We start from the raw sequence: 16178 nt of genomic DNA, 5'->3' as shown, positions 1-16178 counted from the left end.
GTAAGTTGCAACTCCCATAGAGATATGATCTATTTAGCCAATCTTTTCCACATTATGCTCCAGTTGGTTGTTAACAAGGAAACTCAGCATATGGAAGGATGCTTTGCGTTATATATGAACCATCAGGATATACAGAATCTATACATAATCAGGATATGGCACCATGAAGACATCTCACGAATCATACACGACCTCCAATGACACTTGCAAAATTGACCCACTATGCATGCATTAGCATGTATAACTTTTCAGTTCTGAACATGCTTGTAAGACAACCAAAGGCAAGAGCAGCCAGTCTATTCATATAATTCCCAAATCAGTCATGAAAAATGCATGACTAAGTCCCTCAGTGTCAGTTACCCCTGAGACCAACTCCATGCGTATATCTAGACGGGGAAAATATGACCACACAGGGAAATCTACAGACAACCTGACATACAAAACAGGTCTTGAAGCTAAAGCAGAGAGAGGATTAGAACACAAAAAACAAAATCAAAAAGCCTACACTTTATTAGACTTTGCCCTGTGGCCCTCTTTCAGCAGGGTATCAAATGTAGCTAAGGTACAGTATGGTCTACGCTGCATACATTGTGTAATTCAAGGGGATTTTAACTAAAACTCTGATGCTCCCATAAAAGGCCAGGCGAGGTGAAACACATGGTTCAATCCATTGCCTATAGGGGCTAGAACTATTCTGCTACCATCTTTAGAAAACCCTACGGAAAAAAACCCCAATATTTGGTTGATACACATGGACTTCAGAGTGCAGCTCTTCTGTCTTTAAACCTGCATTAAACTGACCTGAATACCTGGATGCAATTGCCACTTTTAAGTGTGCTATTTCATGTCACTAATTGAAGAAAAGCACTCAAGGCATTTTGCAAAATGTATAAGCCAAGAACTGTATGTAGTTTGACCTAGTGCAGCACTCTCATGAATTCAAGACTTCATTCCTTTCTACCACTTTACTACTTTTACAGCCAGTGCTGAAAAGAAAGAATAGGTAGTAAGCCAAGTAATTTAGTTTAAGAGCAGACAAATTATGGACCCCAGAGGCATATGACCAAAGAGAGGAAGGAGAACCCATGGAGCAGAGAATGTGACAGCTACAGAGATTATTTACTGTTTGAAAGCAATCTTGCAAAAAATAATTTTGAAGTAAATCACTGTGGCAGCATTTGATGGAAACAAAGATATATCCTGAAAGTACAAGCAATTTGCTGACACAGGAAACTACCAGGTGATACTGGCTTTGAAAGGGAAAGGTACCAAATAAATGAAAAATATACAGTACCAAAAGTTACACAGCACGCTACTGAAAAGAGAACTTGAAAACGAAGCTTAACACTGGTTAAAGGGATGGGAGTGAGTGTAACTCAAACTTCCTTAATATCCATGAGGAAAGGTAAATAAGGGTTCAATGACACTTCAAAAAAAGCAATTGTTGAAGCCTTAAGTCTTCAGATGACCTTAGCTACACGTAAGAAAAATCCTACTGAAAATACGAAACATACTTCTAACCTTCTGCAGGGGCTGTGTGGTGGGTGGCACCCCAGACATGCAGGCTCCAAAGCCCACGGTGGCCTTCACTTCATTTTCCACTCACCTTGGTCCCTCCAGCTGCTGGCACCCCAGACATATGTTGGTGCTGCTCCTCGCTCCAGCTGCTGGCACTTAGATCCCCCCTCCCCGTGTGCACAGAACAGATTCCCCTTGCCCAGGAAAGTAGCTAGAAAAGGATTTTAGCAAAACAACAGGACTGACAGGGCACAGCCAGACAAATACACTGACCTGTCCACATGTAACCAGCCCCTATCATCCCTATATCCCTCTACCTTCCACCCACTTGTTCCTCTTCAAACCACTCTCATCTCTCATCCCTCCCCTTCCCCACCTTTGGTTCCTCCCTTTAAACATCCCACAGCAAGTTTTGTATGAGCCTAAGAAGCTCTTGCATTTCATAAGAAGTCCCATACCCCCAGAGGTAGCAACCCCCCTCAGCCTGAACAGTGCTCCCAACACCAAGAGCCTTGCTGTTGACGCTCAGCGATGGGCATCACCTCAACTCATGGGGCATGGATCTGTGGTTGTGACTCAGAGTAAAAAATCCTCAAAACAAAAAATAAGCCAAATTCCTCTATAATCCACCAAGCCTTCTAGTTGTAAGCTTCAGAAGGTGTATCCAGCCTCCACTTCAAAAAAAAAAAAGTCTTAGGGAAGCCATAAAATAATTGCTTTATTAGTTTTAAAATGTATGGGAGTTGATTTTTTAGCTTGTTTCATTCATACTAAAATTCTATTAGCATGTTTCAAATCTTTTTGTCTTGGTAAGGAAAGAAGTTTCTTTATAAACTGCATTTAAAAAAGAAAAATCAATCCAAATGGAAATGGTAACGTTGCAATTACCCTGTACTTTTCCATCTGGGATTAACATCTAGACACTGGTCAACAAAGCCAGAGTTGCACAAATGATAAATCTTGTCCTCTCTGTATAATCACATTCTTATCAAGTATAAAGGAACACTCATTTAAGTGCTAAATGAGCATGACTGACCCACAGAACCTCATGTTAGAGTTCTGCTTTTTGCCAACAGAGTCCAGACAGTGACTCTGGTAGTGAAGCTTTTGGCACACTTCCTTTTAGCAAAGTCATGCTTTCTGCTCTATCCCTTATTCAGGATAAGGGGGGCTGGGATACCCTGCAAAAAATAAAAAATTCACAAAACCACAAACACTATTTAACACGTGCACCAAAATGCACAGTGTAAAGACACTCGACTGACTGATTCCGTGCAAAGCCAGGCTAAATCCAGCACAAGCCAGAGCTCGTAAGCCTGGTCAGATCCAAGCTAACTCCTGCCACACTCTCAATTTTCTTATTAGCTCAATCAGAACGCCACTTGTGAGGCAGCCTAGTGGGTTCAGTATACATCAGTTAGCACCTGAAACAACACACCGTGTCAGGCACTGGGGCACCTGGTGCATAAGAGACCAGTGGCTACAGAGGAATAATGAAGAGTACGAGAGGATGCTGCTTATGTTCTTCAGTCCCACCAGAAGCCACTTTGCTGTCCGTCTCTCATTCCCAGCAATTAGAATACAGTCTAGGAATAGCAAGCTGGGGTTCTTCAAGTTGGATCCTGCATCTTTTATTAGCATCAGTCCCACACGGTACAAAACTGCTCGTGCTGCTTCCAAAGCAGGCTGGTCCCAGGGGCAGTGTGACTACACTTACACAGCACTGCACACAGGGCAGCTCGGTGCACGCAGCCAGCTTGCTGCCTCTGTATCCTTGCACAATCCACAACTTAAACCAGAGACAGAAACAGGAGTTGCACTGCTAACTACTCATTGTTTTTCTTTCTTACCAAGTATCAGCCTCAAGCTGAAACCTTGGGGAACATGCGTTAAAAAAAAAATAAATCAAGAATTTCAGATAGTAGCAGCAGAGAAAAGCATTATTTCATTTCTGCTGACAAGCTCCAGTAACTCCATGCTCTGTGTAAGGACTGAAAATTTGACAAGAGACTACACCTGCTAAGGTTACTATTCCCATAAATTTTCCACAAATCATAAAAAAAAGCAGGTTAAGCCATCTTGTTTTGCTTAACACGGTAACATTTAAGGGGCGCAGACAACCACCACATTTCAGTCACACAGACATACAACCAGCAAGTAATAAATAGCAGAGCTTTCTTAAAACTATTCCAACTGGTTGTGCAAGATGTCTGTCTACATCTTGTCTCTCTTGCACTCTCAGTGCTGCCTTATTAGCACCCACGCAAGTGACTCTTGAACATTATTCTCTTCTCTTCCATCTTATTCAAAAATATAAACTTCCAAATCACTAAAGAAAAAGTTTTCACTAAGCACAGCAAACACATCATGCATTTAGTTCAAAATTCTTATAATACACACTGAAGCTCTTCTTGACTTCCTGCTCAGTGTGGTTTCATAAAAAAATGAAACAAACTAAAATCGACTCCCATACATTTTAAAACTAATAAAGCAGCTATTTTATGGTTAAGCTTTCAAGTGCCATTAAAAGGATTTCGGAGGAACAAAGGTACAAAAGTATAATGAACATCACACAAATCACTCAACATCACAGAACTCCTCCCTTGTAAGTGTCTTCTCTGAGAAAACAGCTTAAGAGCTGTGTGGTTCTTCCCTGGAAATCCAGTCAAGTTTAGTTATGAGCAGATAAGTCACAAATCAGCAAACCAGAACCTAGCCTCTGATTTTCAATTCATTATTTCAATTTAGAACATGACACCAGGTTGCACAAACATTACAGAAACTAGCTTAAAGCATACATTACAACCACATCTCTCCTTGGAGGCCTGCTTTCTTTTGCGGCTCTGAAGTTTCTTGGTTCTTCATCTTCACTGTCTGATGACACATCTAGGAATTGTACTCCTCTTCGGTGCTTGAAATAAGATCTTTTCCTTGTCCTCTTGGCTTCAGGAGTTTCTGGGATGGGGGAGTACCCTGTGCAAGCCATTTCAATAGGAGAAAACACAGAAGACAATGACTTGTGACTCATGACTTCAAGTATTTATCCATACTTAGAGAATCATATAGCTATGATTTCTTTCTTATACATAGCAACCGCTTAAACAGAACTCCCATCCTTATGCACAGAAAATTCTTGTAAGCTGTATTCCTTAAAGTGGTAAGTTACCTGGCAAAGGATCCTAAGCTCTTCTCCATCAAACAATTTTTATACCACAAAGTTTAAGAGATCGTGCATTTTAGGTTCGTAGCTACTTATAAGTATGTTTTTATTTTTGGAAAAAGGAATAATCAGCAAAATCCTCTGAACTACTTCCAGGCTGATGGGGACATGGATAGAAACACACTGGTGTATCTAATGGCTGATTTATGATCCGCTTGTGTTGATAGCTTTTCGGAAAGGGAATGTCAGCGTTATACTGCAGAAAACTAAGAAGCTACATCAGGAACTTGACAGGGTAAGTTGCAACTCCCATAGAGATATGATCTATTTAGCCAATCTTTTCCACATTATGCTCCAGTTGGTTGTTAACAAGGAAACTCAGCATATGGAAGGATGCTTTGCGTTATATATGAACCATCAGGATATACAGAATCTATACATAATCAGGATATGGCACCATGAAGACATCTCACGAATCATACACGACCTCCAATGACACTTGCAAAATTGACCCACTATGCATGCATTAGCACGTATAACTTTTCAGTTCTGAACATGCTTGTAAGACAACCAAAGGCAAGAGCAGCCAGTCTATTCATATAATTCCCAAATTAGTCATGAAAAATGCATGACTAAGTCCCTCAGTGTCAGTTACCCCTGAGACCAACTCCATGCGTATATCTAGACGGGGAAAATATGACCACACAGGGAAATCTACAGACAACCTGACATACAAAACAGGTCTTGAAGCTAAAGCAGAGAGAGGATTAGAACACAAAAAACAAAATCAAAAAGCCTACACTTTATTAGACTTTGCCCTGTGGCCCTCTTTCAGCAGGGTATCAAATGTAGCTAAGGTACAGTATGGTCTACGCTGCATACATTGTGTAATTCAAGGGGATTTTAACTAAAACTCTGATGCTCCCATAAAAGGCCAGGCGAGGTGAAACACATGGTTCAATCCATTGCCTATAGGGGCTAGAACTATTCTGCTACCATCTTTAGAAAACCCTACGGAAAAAAACCCCAATATTTGGTTGATACACATGGACTTCAGAGTGCAGCTCTTCTGTCTTTAAACCTGCATTAAACTGACCTGAATACCTGGATGCAATTGCCACTTTTAAGTGTGCTATTTCATGTCACTAATTGAAGAAAAGCACTCAAGGCATTTTGCAAAATGTATAAGCCAAGAACTGTATGTAGTTTGACCTAGTGCAGCACTCTCATGAATTCAAGACTTCATTCCTTTCTACCACTTTACTACTTTTACAGCCAGTGCTGAAAAGAAAGAATAGGTAGTAAGCCAAGTAATTTAGTTTAAGAGCAGACAAATTATGGACCCCAGAGGCATATGACCAAAGAGAGGAAGGAGAACCCATGGAGCAGAGAATGTGACAGCTACAGAGATTATTTACTGTTTGAAAGCAATCTTGCAAAAAATAATTTTGAAGTAAATCACTGTGGCAGCATTTGATGGAAACAAAGATATATCCTGAAGAAAGTACAAGCAATTTGCTGACACAGGAAACTACCAGGTGATACTGGCTTTGAAAGGGAAAGGTACCAAATAAATGAAAAATATACAATACCAGAAGTTACATAGCATGCTACTGAAAAGAAGAGAACTTGAAAACGAAGCTTAACACTGGTTAAAGGGATGGGAGTGAGTGTAACTCAAACTTCCTTAATATCCATGAGGAAAGGTAAATAAGGGTTCAATGACACTTCAAAAAAAGCAATTGTTGAAGCCTTAAGTCTTCAGATGACCTTAGCTACACGTAAGAAAAATCCTACTGAAAATACGAAACATACTTCTAACCTTCTGCAGGGGCTGTGTGGTGGGTGGCACCCCAGACATGCAGGCTCCAAAGCCCACGGTGGCCTTCACTTCATTTTCCACTCACCTTGGTCCCTCCAGCTGCTGGCACCCCAGACATATGTTGGTGCTGCTCCTCGCTCCAGCTGCTGGCACTTAGACCCCCCCCCTCCCCATGCACACAGAACAGATTCCCCTTGCCCAGGGAAGTAGCTAGAAAAGGATTTTAGCAAGACAACAGGACTGACAGGGCACAGCCAGACAAGTACACTGACCTGTCCACATGTAACCAGCCCCTATCATCCCTATATCCCTCTACCTTCCACCCACTTGTTCCTCTTCAAACCACTCTCATCTCTCATCCCTCCCCTTCCCCACCTTTGGTTCCTCCCCTCAAACATCCCACAGCAAGTTTTGTACGAGCCTAAGAAGCTCCTAATTGCATTTCATAAGAAGTCTCATACCCCCAAAGGTATCAGCCCCCCTCAGCCTGAGCGGTGCTCCCGACACCTAGAGCCTTGCTGTTAATGCTCAGCGATGGGCATCACCCTCAACTCATGGAGCTGACAACCCTCCTGCAAGAAGCCAGGTCAGGGCCCACTCCTCTGATGGGTTTACTGGGGCTCCCCCACCCACCACTGTGTGAAGATGAGCCTTTTACGTCATGATAGGACACAACAAATCCCACCCATGTGGCTGGTATTGAAGAAACAGGAGCTTCCCACTGTTGATAGCATCTGATTTACTTGTAGGAAGATGGGTGAGAACAGAGCAAGAGAGAACAGGTAGAAGAGACCCCAGAAATAAAGAACAGCTATGGTTTATTAAGAGCCCCCGTGAAGGACAACAACAGTAATATACTCTGAATTGGTGTGGTGAATGGGTGAAAAAAAAAAAAAATCCCCTCGCTTACTTCCTACACCAGAGAGCTCTGAATCACAAATAAGAAAACAGACCAAAGCAATTACACAGGGAAGGAACAGGAGAGTCAGCTACAAAACTCCTGGGAGAGCTGAGTTTTAATGATGCAAGTGTCAGTATAAATCCTTGCAATGCAAATACAGCATCATGGGCACCCTCTCCCCGCTAGCGCATCAATGCTTTCTTAAAACTTATGGCCCTATAATCCAAACACCAATGGTGCTAACTCTGGAACCATAATTTCATCTGGAAATAAAGGTACTTTCTTCTTTACTAACACAGAAACTTGCTGAGTCTAGTACTACTGAGCGAAATGCCAGTTTTCAAAGCTGATTTGGCAGCAGAGACTAGACACAGAAGACACTAGAATCAATTCACCTCATATCCCAATGCAGAAGCGAGCTACACGGTGTCCAATTCCGTTGTCTGTTATAAAAGGCCTCAATTTTCATTAAGTTATCATAAAAATCTAAACCTTTTCTATCACTTTCAAAAGATAATAGACAATTAGGGTAATGATTTTGACAAGAGACAAAAGTCTCACTTTGAAAAGTTATCTTCTTATCTTGAACAGCCTATACACCTGTAAACTTAGCCTTCCTAAAAATTACTAGTTCTGAAGCAGTAATATACTGTCCCCGAACAGGCCTCCCTACAACCAAGACCAACATGTTGGCAGAAGAAAGTTCCTCAGTTGTATCTTCTTCTATCTACCCATGTTTAGAAGGAGACATATCCTAGACATGGCTGCTTTACTATATCTGAAAATTGTCTAAGATGAATACAGGAAAAGAGAAAAACAGACCTTTGGGGATGTAGCAACTTTTTTTATTAAACATAAAGATGTGGGCAAATGTATTTCAACAATTCCTGTCTCGCAACGAAAAATAAAGGGGGAAAATTCTGAAGGTTATAAAGTTGGACTAGTCAAGCAAGGGCTATTACAATAGGACAGATATATGAGATCCGTGAAAGATGTGAAGGGAAATATCAAAACAGGTCTATAAGAAACAGGAGAAGTCCACGCCTCTACTGAATTAACAGAATTGATCAAACCAGTTTTCATTATCTTTGCCTTGTAGGTTAGACTATATTCCAAACTATTCCTCCTGCAAGCAGCATGACACACAAATGACAGGTACTCATGACAGCTTCGCTAAGCAGCATCCTTATTGTAATTAAAAAAGAAAACAACACAGAAAGTTTACAAAAATAACATGGTCTTCAAAATAATTTTATTCTTTACAATATAAACGTTGGAAGAGGTTTAGATTTAAATAAAAAGAGTATTTACTGTTTCACATGGTGACTTCTCATTTTATTTTTAAATTGCCATCACTGTCCAATCTTCATGACAACTCCTTTCTATGAAATGCTGAGAAAGAGCATTCTCCTCAAAAAAGCAATTATCTCCTTCTCCCCCTCTTCCACCTATTCCACTGCACAGAATCCCTTATTAATTGGGGGGGTGAGGGAAGGGGGGCAGAAATTACATATGTAATATGGAGTCCTCATATTTAGAGCAAATTATAATCTTGTAGAATGCTAACAGATTAAACAGTTATTGCCGCAGCATGTAATTATTGGAGGCTGAATTTCCTGATTGTAGGCAATTAACAAGGACTACTAAGGAATGCCTGACGTCGTAAGATCAGTGTTTGACTCTATGGCCAGAAATAGGAAAACACAGAAGCACCCCTAACTAGAGATGTAAACAACAAAACCAAAACCCAGCAACTGATTTTTGCTATCATAAAAAGAGACTCTATAAGAATAACTGGCTCAAACTCTCTATGATTTATGGAGACAGTGTTAAGTTATGGAGTGAAGGTATTGAAATGCAACTGGTTTTATTAATATTTATTAATATTATTAATAATTTCTTCAGTTTGGTCAGTGAACACACAGCCTTAACTCCTCTTGAAAAAAAATTCTCCTTGAAATGTAAAAAAAACCCACACCATACTCACTATAGTCTTTTGGGAAGCACATACCTAGTGCAGAGCTGTAATTCTACCATGCATCATACGCAGATAAAGCCAGCATCTTCTCTCCCAAACAACAACAAAACTGAGAGGATACTTAGAGGTTCACCACATTTACAAACACTGCACAACAAACACTGTCAAATGAAAAGTGATTTCCACTCAGTTGTGGAAAGCAGTATCAAATGCACGCCACTCAAGTCTACATGCTAATTAATCCGTTTTCAAATGAAAGAATGTTTCCTTTGCTAAAATAATCCTAAACGTCAGTGGTTACTCTAAAGTGCTTCTTAAAGAGACCATTTTAAAATGACGATTACTTCAACATGTGAGTGTTCCATGAGTCCTCAGAAAAGTTCGCTAGGTACTGCAGTCATTACTTTTTTCCAGAAATGCTTTAAGTAGAATTATACTCTACAAAGTGTGACATAAGCAAAAGATATGGCTTCCTCAGGTCATAAAGAAAGTGACAACAGATGAGAACAAAAGGAGCAGCCCCAGGGCAAGTGAATGATCTGAAAGTGCAGTCATTTGTGTTACATATTTGAATAGTACAGAGCGGATATAAACAAAATTAACCATCAACAACAGGATTGTATATAGCAGTTCAATTTCATCCACAACTTTAATTTCAGTTCATCATTGAGGCTTTGCAAGCGTGCTTTGAATAGAAATCTCATTTTGAAATTCATGATCGTAATTATTTTAATTTGTATAGTTCTAATACAGTTCTGCTCCATTTCTGCATTTGGAATAATATCATTACCTTAGTACACCGGGCAATTTACATAATTAAATACATCTAATTGAAAATTAAGATGATATCTTCACTGTTATATTAAAAGACTAACAGAAATCAAAAGTGTGTGTCATTTAGTAAATAATAGTAATTTTTACAGAAATTTGTAGTAAGCCACTCCAGTGCATTTTTCCAACTCTTTAGAGAGGTATCTTTCAGATATAATTTGATAACTGCCCCCATAGTTGGTTTATGCCCCCCAGTTAAGTAATGTTCAGAATTGCCACCTATAACTTGGCTGCAAAGTCACTGCAAGCCTGTGTAATTTTGAATATACACAAGTGTAGAAAGACAACCAATTCTTTTGGTCATCATACTACAAATTGCTTAATAAAGTGTAAGGTATGCATGTTCAACACACAGCAACAAGCAGCATTACATACATACATACATACCCAGGGCGCAGAACAGTCAACCAATATTAGTTTGTTCTGGGAAAATAAAAAATTAGCTAAAAATATAATAGCATTTCATGACACAATAGGCATAATCTGAATATTTTTTCCACGATGAATGAAATTAAAACAATCATAGCTTTTCATGAGATGCATATTTCGGGACACTTGACAAAAGAGAAATCTACAGAAATCTCTAGGAAATGATACTGAACCATTAGTGCTCCTGAAGGAAAATGTCTGTTTTTAAAACTCTTATTTATATGTAATATGATCGCATGATACCAAGTGAAATAGGACAAAAAAGGTCATCAGCTAATGAATAATTTTTTTGGTTGTGTAAGTGAAATAAAGAATACTCTCCTCTTATTTCCCCAGTTCCATGTACCAGTATTTTGAGAATCCACTGTGTTTGTTTTCAGAAGAAATAAGAGTAATTGTTGTCCTCACATGATTTTTTGAGCTTTAGGGCAAGTAATTTTAAGTTAACTTGGTGTAAACTGCTTCTTGTACAAAACAACTCAATACTTTGACTTACATATTCGGCAGTAGCAAGAGCACACGGTGCCATAAGCTAGTCATCTCAGTACCTTTTTCATGATAATACAAGAGAAAAACCAAATAGCTGTTTTATTTGACCCAAAGCAAGAAAACTTCTGTCTTCTTATCACTAATTAGGGAACAAGGAGGACAGGTGTCCGTTAATCAAATCTAGTTTCCTCTTTTACAATTAAGTGCCTCATATCCTGCAGACAAAATTCTGAGTGTTTTATTTTCTGTTAACGTCTATAGATATAGACAATGTTATTTGATTCTTAAAATGGTTAATTAGTTCCTTTAAATGGGTTACATAACAATGAGGCCCAAATAAATGAAAAAAGTCACCAAACCTCTCCATCTTCTTTAAACACTCAGTATCTGTGAAAGACCAAGTGCTATGTAAATGCAAAGTACTAATAAGCACATCTCAACTTTAAATGTTTATTAGCACCCCAATTCTACACTAGCATCTGTGTCTATGGACTCTTATTTAAGTTGGTCACTTGCTGTAATTTTGTCTTCACTTCTGTTCTACATGTAGTTACTGTGATCTCCCTCTATTTTCCTCACAATTACTTAGCCTTCCACAACAGTTCCTCTTTTAGGCTGCCCTTCATCTTTCCTTTTATTACCTCAAATCCAAACTCATCCTTGAGCTTCTAAATTGGATGTTACATCCCTTCTCCTCCTCAGTCCTACCCCTGTAGAATAGAAGCCAAGGGAGGCCAGTATTTTGAAAAACAAGCAGCTCCAAAGCTTGTTGGCCTTGGTAGTTATGGTCTACCTACACGCTTCTACTGACAAACTCAAGTACTTAGGCAGATTTAAGGAAAAAATACAATATTTAAAAAAAAATAAACCACAAAGACTAATAACCACAAAACAAGCAGCCCCATCCAGTACTTCACACCTGTGTTCACAGTTCCAGAAAAGTACCTGCTTTCTGTAACTCCTACACTGCAGAAGACAGTGACTTATCACAACCAGAAAGACAACATCTGTTCCAAAGCGCGCTTCCCCCGTGTGCCAGTTTTCTCATGCAATCCATTAATCCATTACGAAGCACACACGTGCAGAAGCCACAACTAACAGTTGCTTGCTTCTTGTGTTAAGTTTTCCCTGCCACCAAAACATCTCCTCTGCTAGTGGGCAGGCTCCTGAACTTCAGACTAGCAACTCAGAAGCCAAGGTTCAGAGGGGTTTTTTTAATACATTTTTTTTAAACATAAAGCACCGATTGATATCTACTACTGTAAACACAAGAGCACTCCAGTCAACTGAAACCAGTCAAGCTGCACAAAAGCCAGGTTTATGTAACAGTAAATACTGATCTGCTATAACATTAATCTGGCTCACCTTTAAAAGAGGAAGTCCGCCTTTTGCGCGGAAAGGTTCTCTGTTATTGCACAGGTAAGGTCCTACGATAAACTGCCTTCCACCAAGGGAAGGTTCCACACAAAACATACAGAATTAAACAACACCAACTGACATTGGTGCTCCATTACTGACAAAATGCATAGTCAAATGTCTGGCTGATGTCTCCAATACCACCTGTGTCTTGACAACTGTATCCAAAGTTGTATGGAATATCCCAAATGTATAAAATAATCAGCAACAACAATCTTCCATTCTTACCCCTTCAGTAGAAAGAAGCTACTGGTGAACGTGGTTATGCACTTGACAGCCATTACAGTTATTAACTGATGAATCTGAACAGGAACAGCACATCTCTAGTGTACCAGCCAAACAAACTCATAAATTCCTACCCAAGCAAGTTTTTCACATTTCCATGAAAACCACAAGCTACTGCCAGAAAAGGACAAACACTGCTACAGACTGTTAGCACAATTGGCTTGTGAGAATCAGCAGCAGGTTTCTCAGCTCTTTACATAACCAGGCCCAACTGAAAAGACAGTTTTCTTCCTTTTCTGTTCTATCCATAATATTCCACGCTGCATTAGCCTAGGACGCTAGTGCAAAAGTTCAGTCTATGCAATGTTGCATTTGTCAGACAACTAGAAGGTGGGGGTTTTTCATCCTTTGAAAACCCTGAGATATTGTACTAGTGTAAAGTAAGTATCAGTAGCCATAATTAAGAAATAGGAAAGCCTACCATACTTTAAACATTTAAATTGTAGCTTGCTTAGTTGGCTGAAAAAAGTCATTAGTTATCGGAAGGTTTCCTACTTGATTGTTAATGCACAGGTTCAATCAGAGCAAGCACTGCCACAAATAAGGATGCTTTTGCAGAAATTGCTGTGAAATATACGTATGTAGAAAAGCACATTTATAAAACAAGCAAAGAGAGGAAAAAACACCCAGAAATAAACCAGAAGACACCACTTATTTTATTTTTAGAAACTAAGCCCTTGCACTGTTCTTACGTGACGCGCGGAGCACCTGACCCACCTGCTACCTCTGTCACATCGGAAGCTGGAGTGTCTGGCCTGCTGCTGTCGTCTGTAGCTTCCTCCTCCTCCCCTGCAGCAGCCGCCGCCGCCGCGCCCGCCGCAGCCGAGCTGGCTGCCCGCACCGGGGCTGCCGGGGGAGATGCGGGTCCCTGCAGCTCCGCGTTTTTCCCCTTCCTCTCGAAGCGAAAGCGGTCCAAGTTGTAGAGGCTCATGTTCCGAGCCTACCGCGCCCGTCCGCGGGAGAGCTGGCGGCCTCGACCGGGCGGTTCCTGCGGGAAAAGCCGGGGAGAAGGGATGGGAGCGGCTCGTCGGGCACAGCCGGGAAAGCCGCCGGCCGAGCGACCGACCGGCTCCCCCCGTTCCCAGGGAAACGCGCGCCCGGCGACGCTGTCAGGCGGCAGGGCGGCACCTGCCCACCGCCTTCCTCCCGCTCCCTCCGAGCCCCTCTTCCTCCTCTCCCCCGCACACGGCGGCCTGCACCCCCCCGCATCCCGGCGACGGGCCCCACACGCACCTGTCACCCACCGAGGCCGACACCGGCGGGGCACGGGAGCCGCGGGCGAGGGAAGGGAGGGAAGCGACAGCGACGCCGGGCGGGCGGGGCCCCAGCGGCGGAGCGGGACTGGCGGGCGAGCGGCGGGGAGCACGACGCTCGCCGATGGCGGCGGCAAAGACCCGCTCCCTTCAGACCCGCTGCGCGGCGGCGGCGGCGCTCGCTTATGACGTCACCGCCCACACACCAATCCCCTGGCCCGGCCGGGGCGCACGGGCGCCTGCGCCTTCGCGCCTTTTCCCGCGCGACGGGCGCGAGATGGTTCCAGCTCCACGCGGGTGGGGCGCCCCGCGGGGGCCAAGGGCGGGCGGGGTGGCTGAGGGTCCCCTCAGGTCTCCGGGCCCACGGAGGCCTGGAGTCCACGGGTGGGCACTCCGCCTCAGCCGGCAGGGCGGCAGCGGGAGGTGTCCCGTCAGGGCCGCTGGGCCTCCCCCGTCCGCGGGGCTACGCCGGTTCCTCTCCCACCGAGTCAAAAAGTTTAGGTGGGGGACAGCGACAAGACCATCAGAAAAACGCTGCTGCCATAAAACACAAGATTTAGGGCAGTTTTCAGCTCATATTCCTCAGCGCGCGCCCAGGATTCACAGAATTACAGAACCTTCATGGTTGGAAGGGACCTCTGAGATCACTGAGTCCAACCATACACACACAAAAGAACCCCACAATCTCAGCCACTAGAACATGCCTTGAAGTGCCCCATCTACACATTTCATAAATCGTTCCAGGGATGGTGACTCCACCACCTCCCTGGGCAGGCTGTTCCAGTGCCTGACCACTCTCAGTAAAGTAATTCTTCATAATATCTAATCTAATCCTCCCTGCCGCAACTTCAGACCATTTCCTCTGGTCCTGTCATTATTCCCTTGGGAGAAGAGGCCAACACCCATCTCTCTACAACCTCCTCAATGAGGTCTCCACTCAGCCTCCTCATTTCCAAACTGAATGTACCCAGTTCCCTCAGCCTCTCCTCATAGGGCTTGTGCTCTAGACCCCTCACCAGCTTGGTGGCTCTCCTCTGGACATGCTCCAGCACCTCAATGTCCTTCCTGTAGTGAGGGGCCCAGAACTGAACACAGCACTCGAGGTGAGGCCTCACCAGTGCCTCACAGAGTACAGAGGCACAATGTCTTCCCTACTCCTGTTGGCCACGCTATTCCTGACACAGGCCAGGATCCTGTTGGCCTTCTTGGCCACCTGGGCACACTGCTGGCTCATGTTAAGCCAGCTGTCCACCAACACTCCCAGGTCCTTTTCTGATGGCCAGCTTTCCAGCTACTCTTCCCCAAGCCTCTAGCATTGCTTGTGGTTGTTGTGACCGAAATGCAGGACCCGGCCCTTGGCCTTGTTGAACCTCATACAATTGGCCTTGGCCCATTGATCCAACCTGTCCAGATCCCTCTGTAGAGCCTTTCGACCCTCAAGCAGATCAACACTCCCATCTAGTTTGGTGTTGTCTGTGAACTTGCTGAGGGTGCACTCAATCCCCTTATCCAGATCATCAATAAAGAGACTAAACAAACTGCATCCCTTCAGCAGGAGAGATGGAAAGCCATCTCCTCGTGAAATCTTGGGTCAGGACCCGGGGGCTGGTTCTGGGTTTCAAATGATGCTGTGTGGCAGCTGTGGGTGGGCAGCATGTTTTGCACAAGCAGAGTCCCGTGGGGTCGGCTGGTGTCACACCGAGAATGTTGCTAGGGCTGAAACGGTGTCCTTAAATACTGTTAACTGGCAGAGAGGTACTGAAACTGCCTTTGCACATCTGGCCTTCATGTACTGGCCACCTGTGAAGTAAAGCGCTTCAAGCCCTGGCAGAAATGAATAATTGTTGGGGGGGAGGGGGGGGGGGCAGGCGCAGGAGCTGTAAAACATTCTGGAAAGGTTGTGCTAGCTAACAGAAAAACAGGAAAAAAAAAAAAAAGCCACTTCCTCATCTGTCACACCAGGTTGGTAGCACCGGGCTTGCAGAGAGCTCCTTCACCCTTGATGTTATTGTCCATTTAAACTGCAATAGCCCAAATGCCCAAGGAAGGGTCATGGCGGTGCTGTGCCAGGTGCTGTGCCGCTGCCAGCGTTACGA

At 43.0% G+C, this 16178-nt stretch overlaps 1 protein-coding gene across 1 annotated transcript in view; it reads right to left on the bottom strand.

Moving 5' to 3' along the window:
* Positions 1-14236, bottom strand: part of SMARCAD1 (SWI/SNF-related, matrix-associated actin-dependent regulator of chromatin, subfamily a, containing DEAD/H box 1) — a 70511-nt gene extending 56275 nt beyond the window's left edge. The window contains exons 1-3 of the mRNA XM_014945309.1: positions 14063-14236; positions 13547-13817; positions 4317-4491 (exon numbers count right to left, since the gene is read on the bottom strand). Coding sequence (XP_014800795.1) covers positions 4317-4491; positions 13547-13760 — 389 coding nt within the window. The 5' untranslated portion in view covers positions 13761-13817; positions 14063-14236. The remainder of the gene's footprint in view (positions 1-4316; positions 4492-13546; positions 13818-14062) is intronic.
* Between the last annotated feature and the right edge of the window lie 1942 nt (positions 14237-16178).

The sequence above is a fragment of the Calidris pugnax genome, unplaced genomic scaffold (genome assembly GCF_001431845.1).
Source record: "Calidris pugnax isolate Ruff unplaced genomic scaffold, ASM143184v1 scaffold15, whole genome shotgun sequence".
Lineage (NCBI taxonomy): Eukaryota > Metazoa > Chordata > Aves > Charadriiformes > Scolopacidae > Calidris > Calidris pugnax.
Note: the sequence above shows the minus strand (reverse complement) of the source record. Positions and strands in the feature narration are given on the sequence as shown.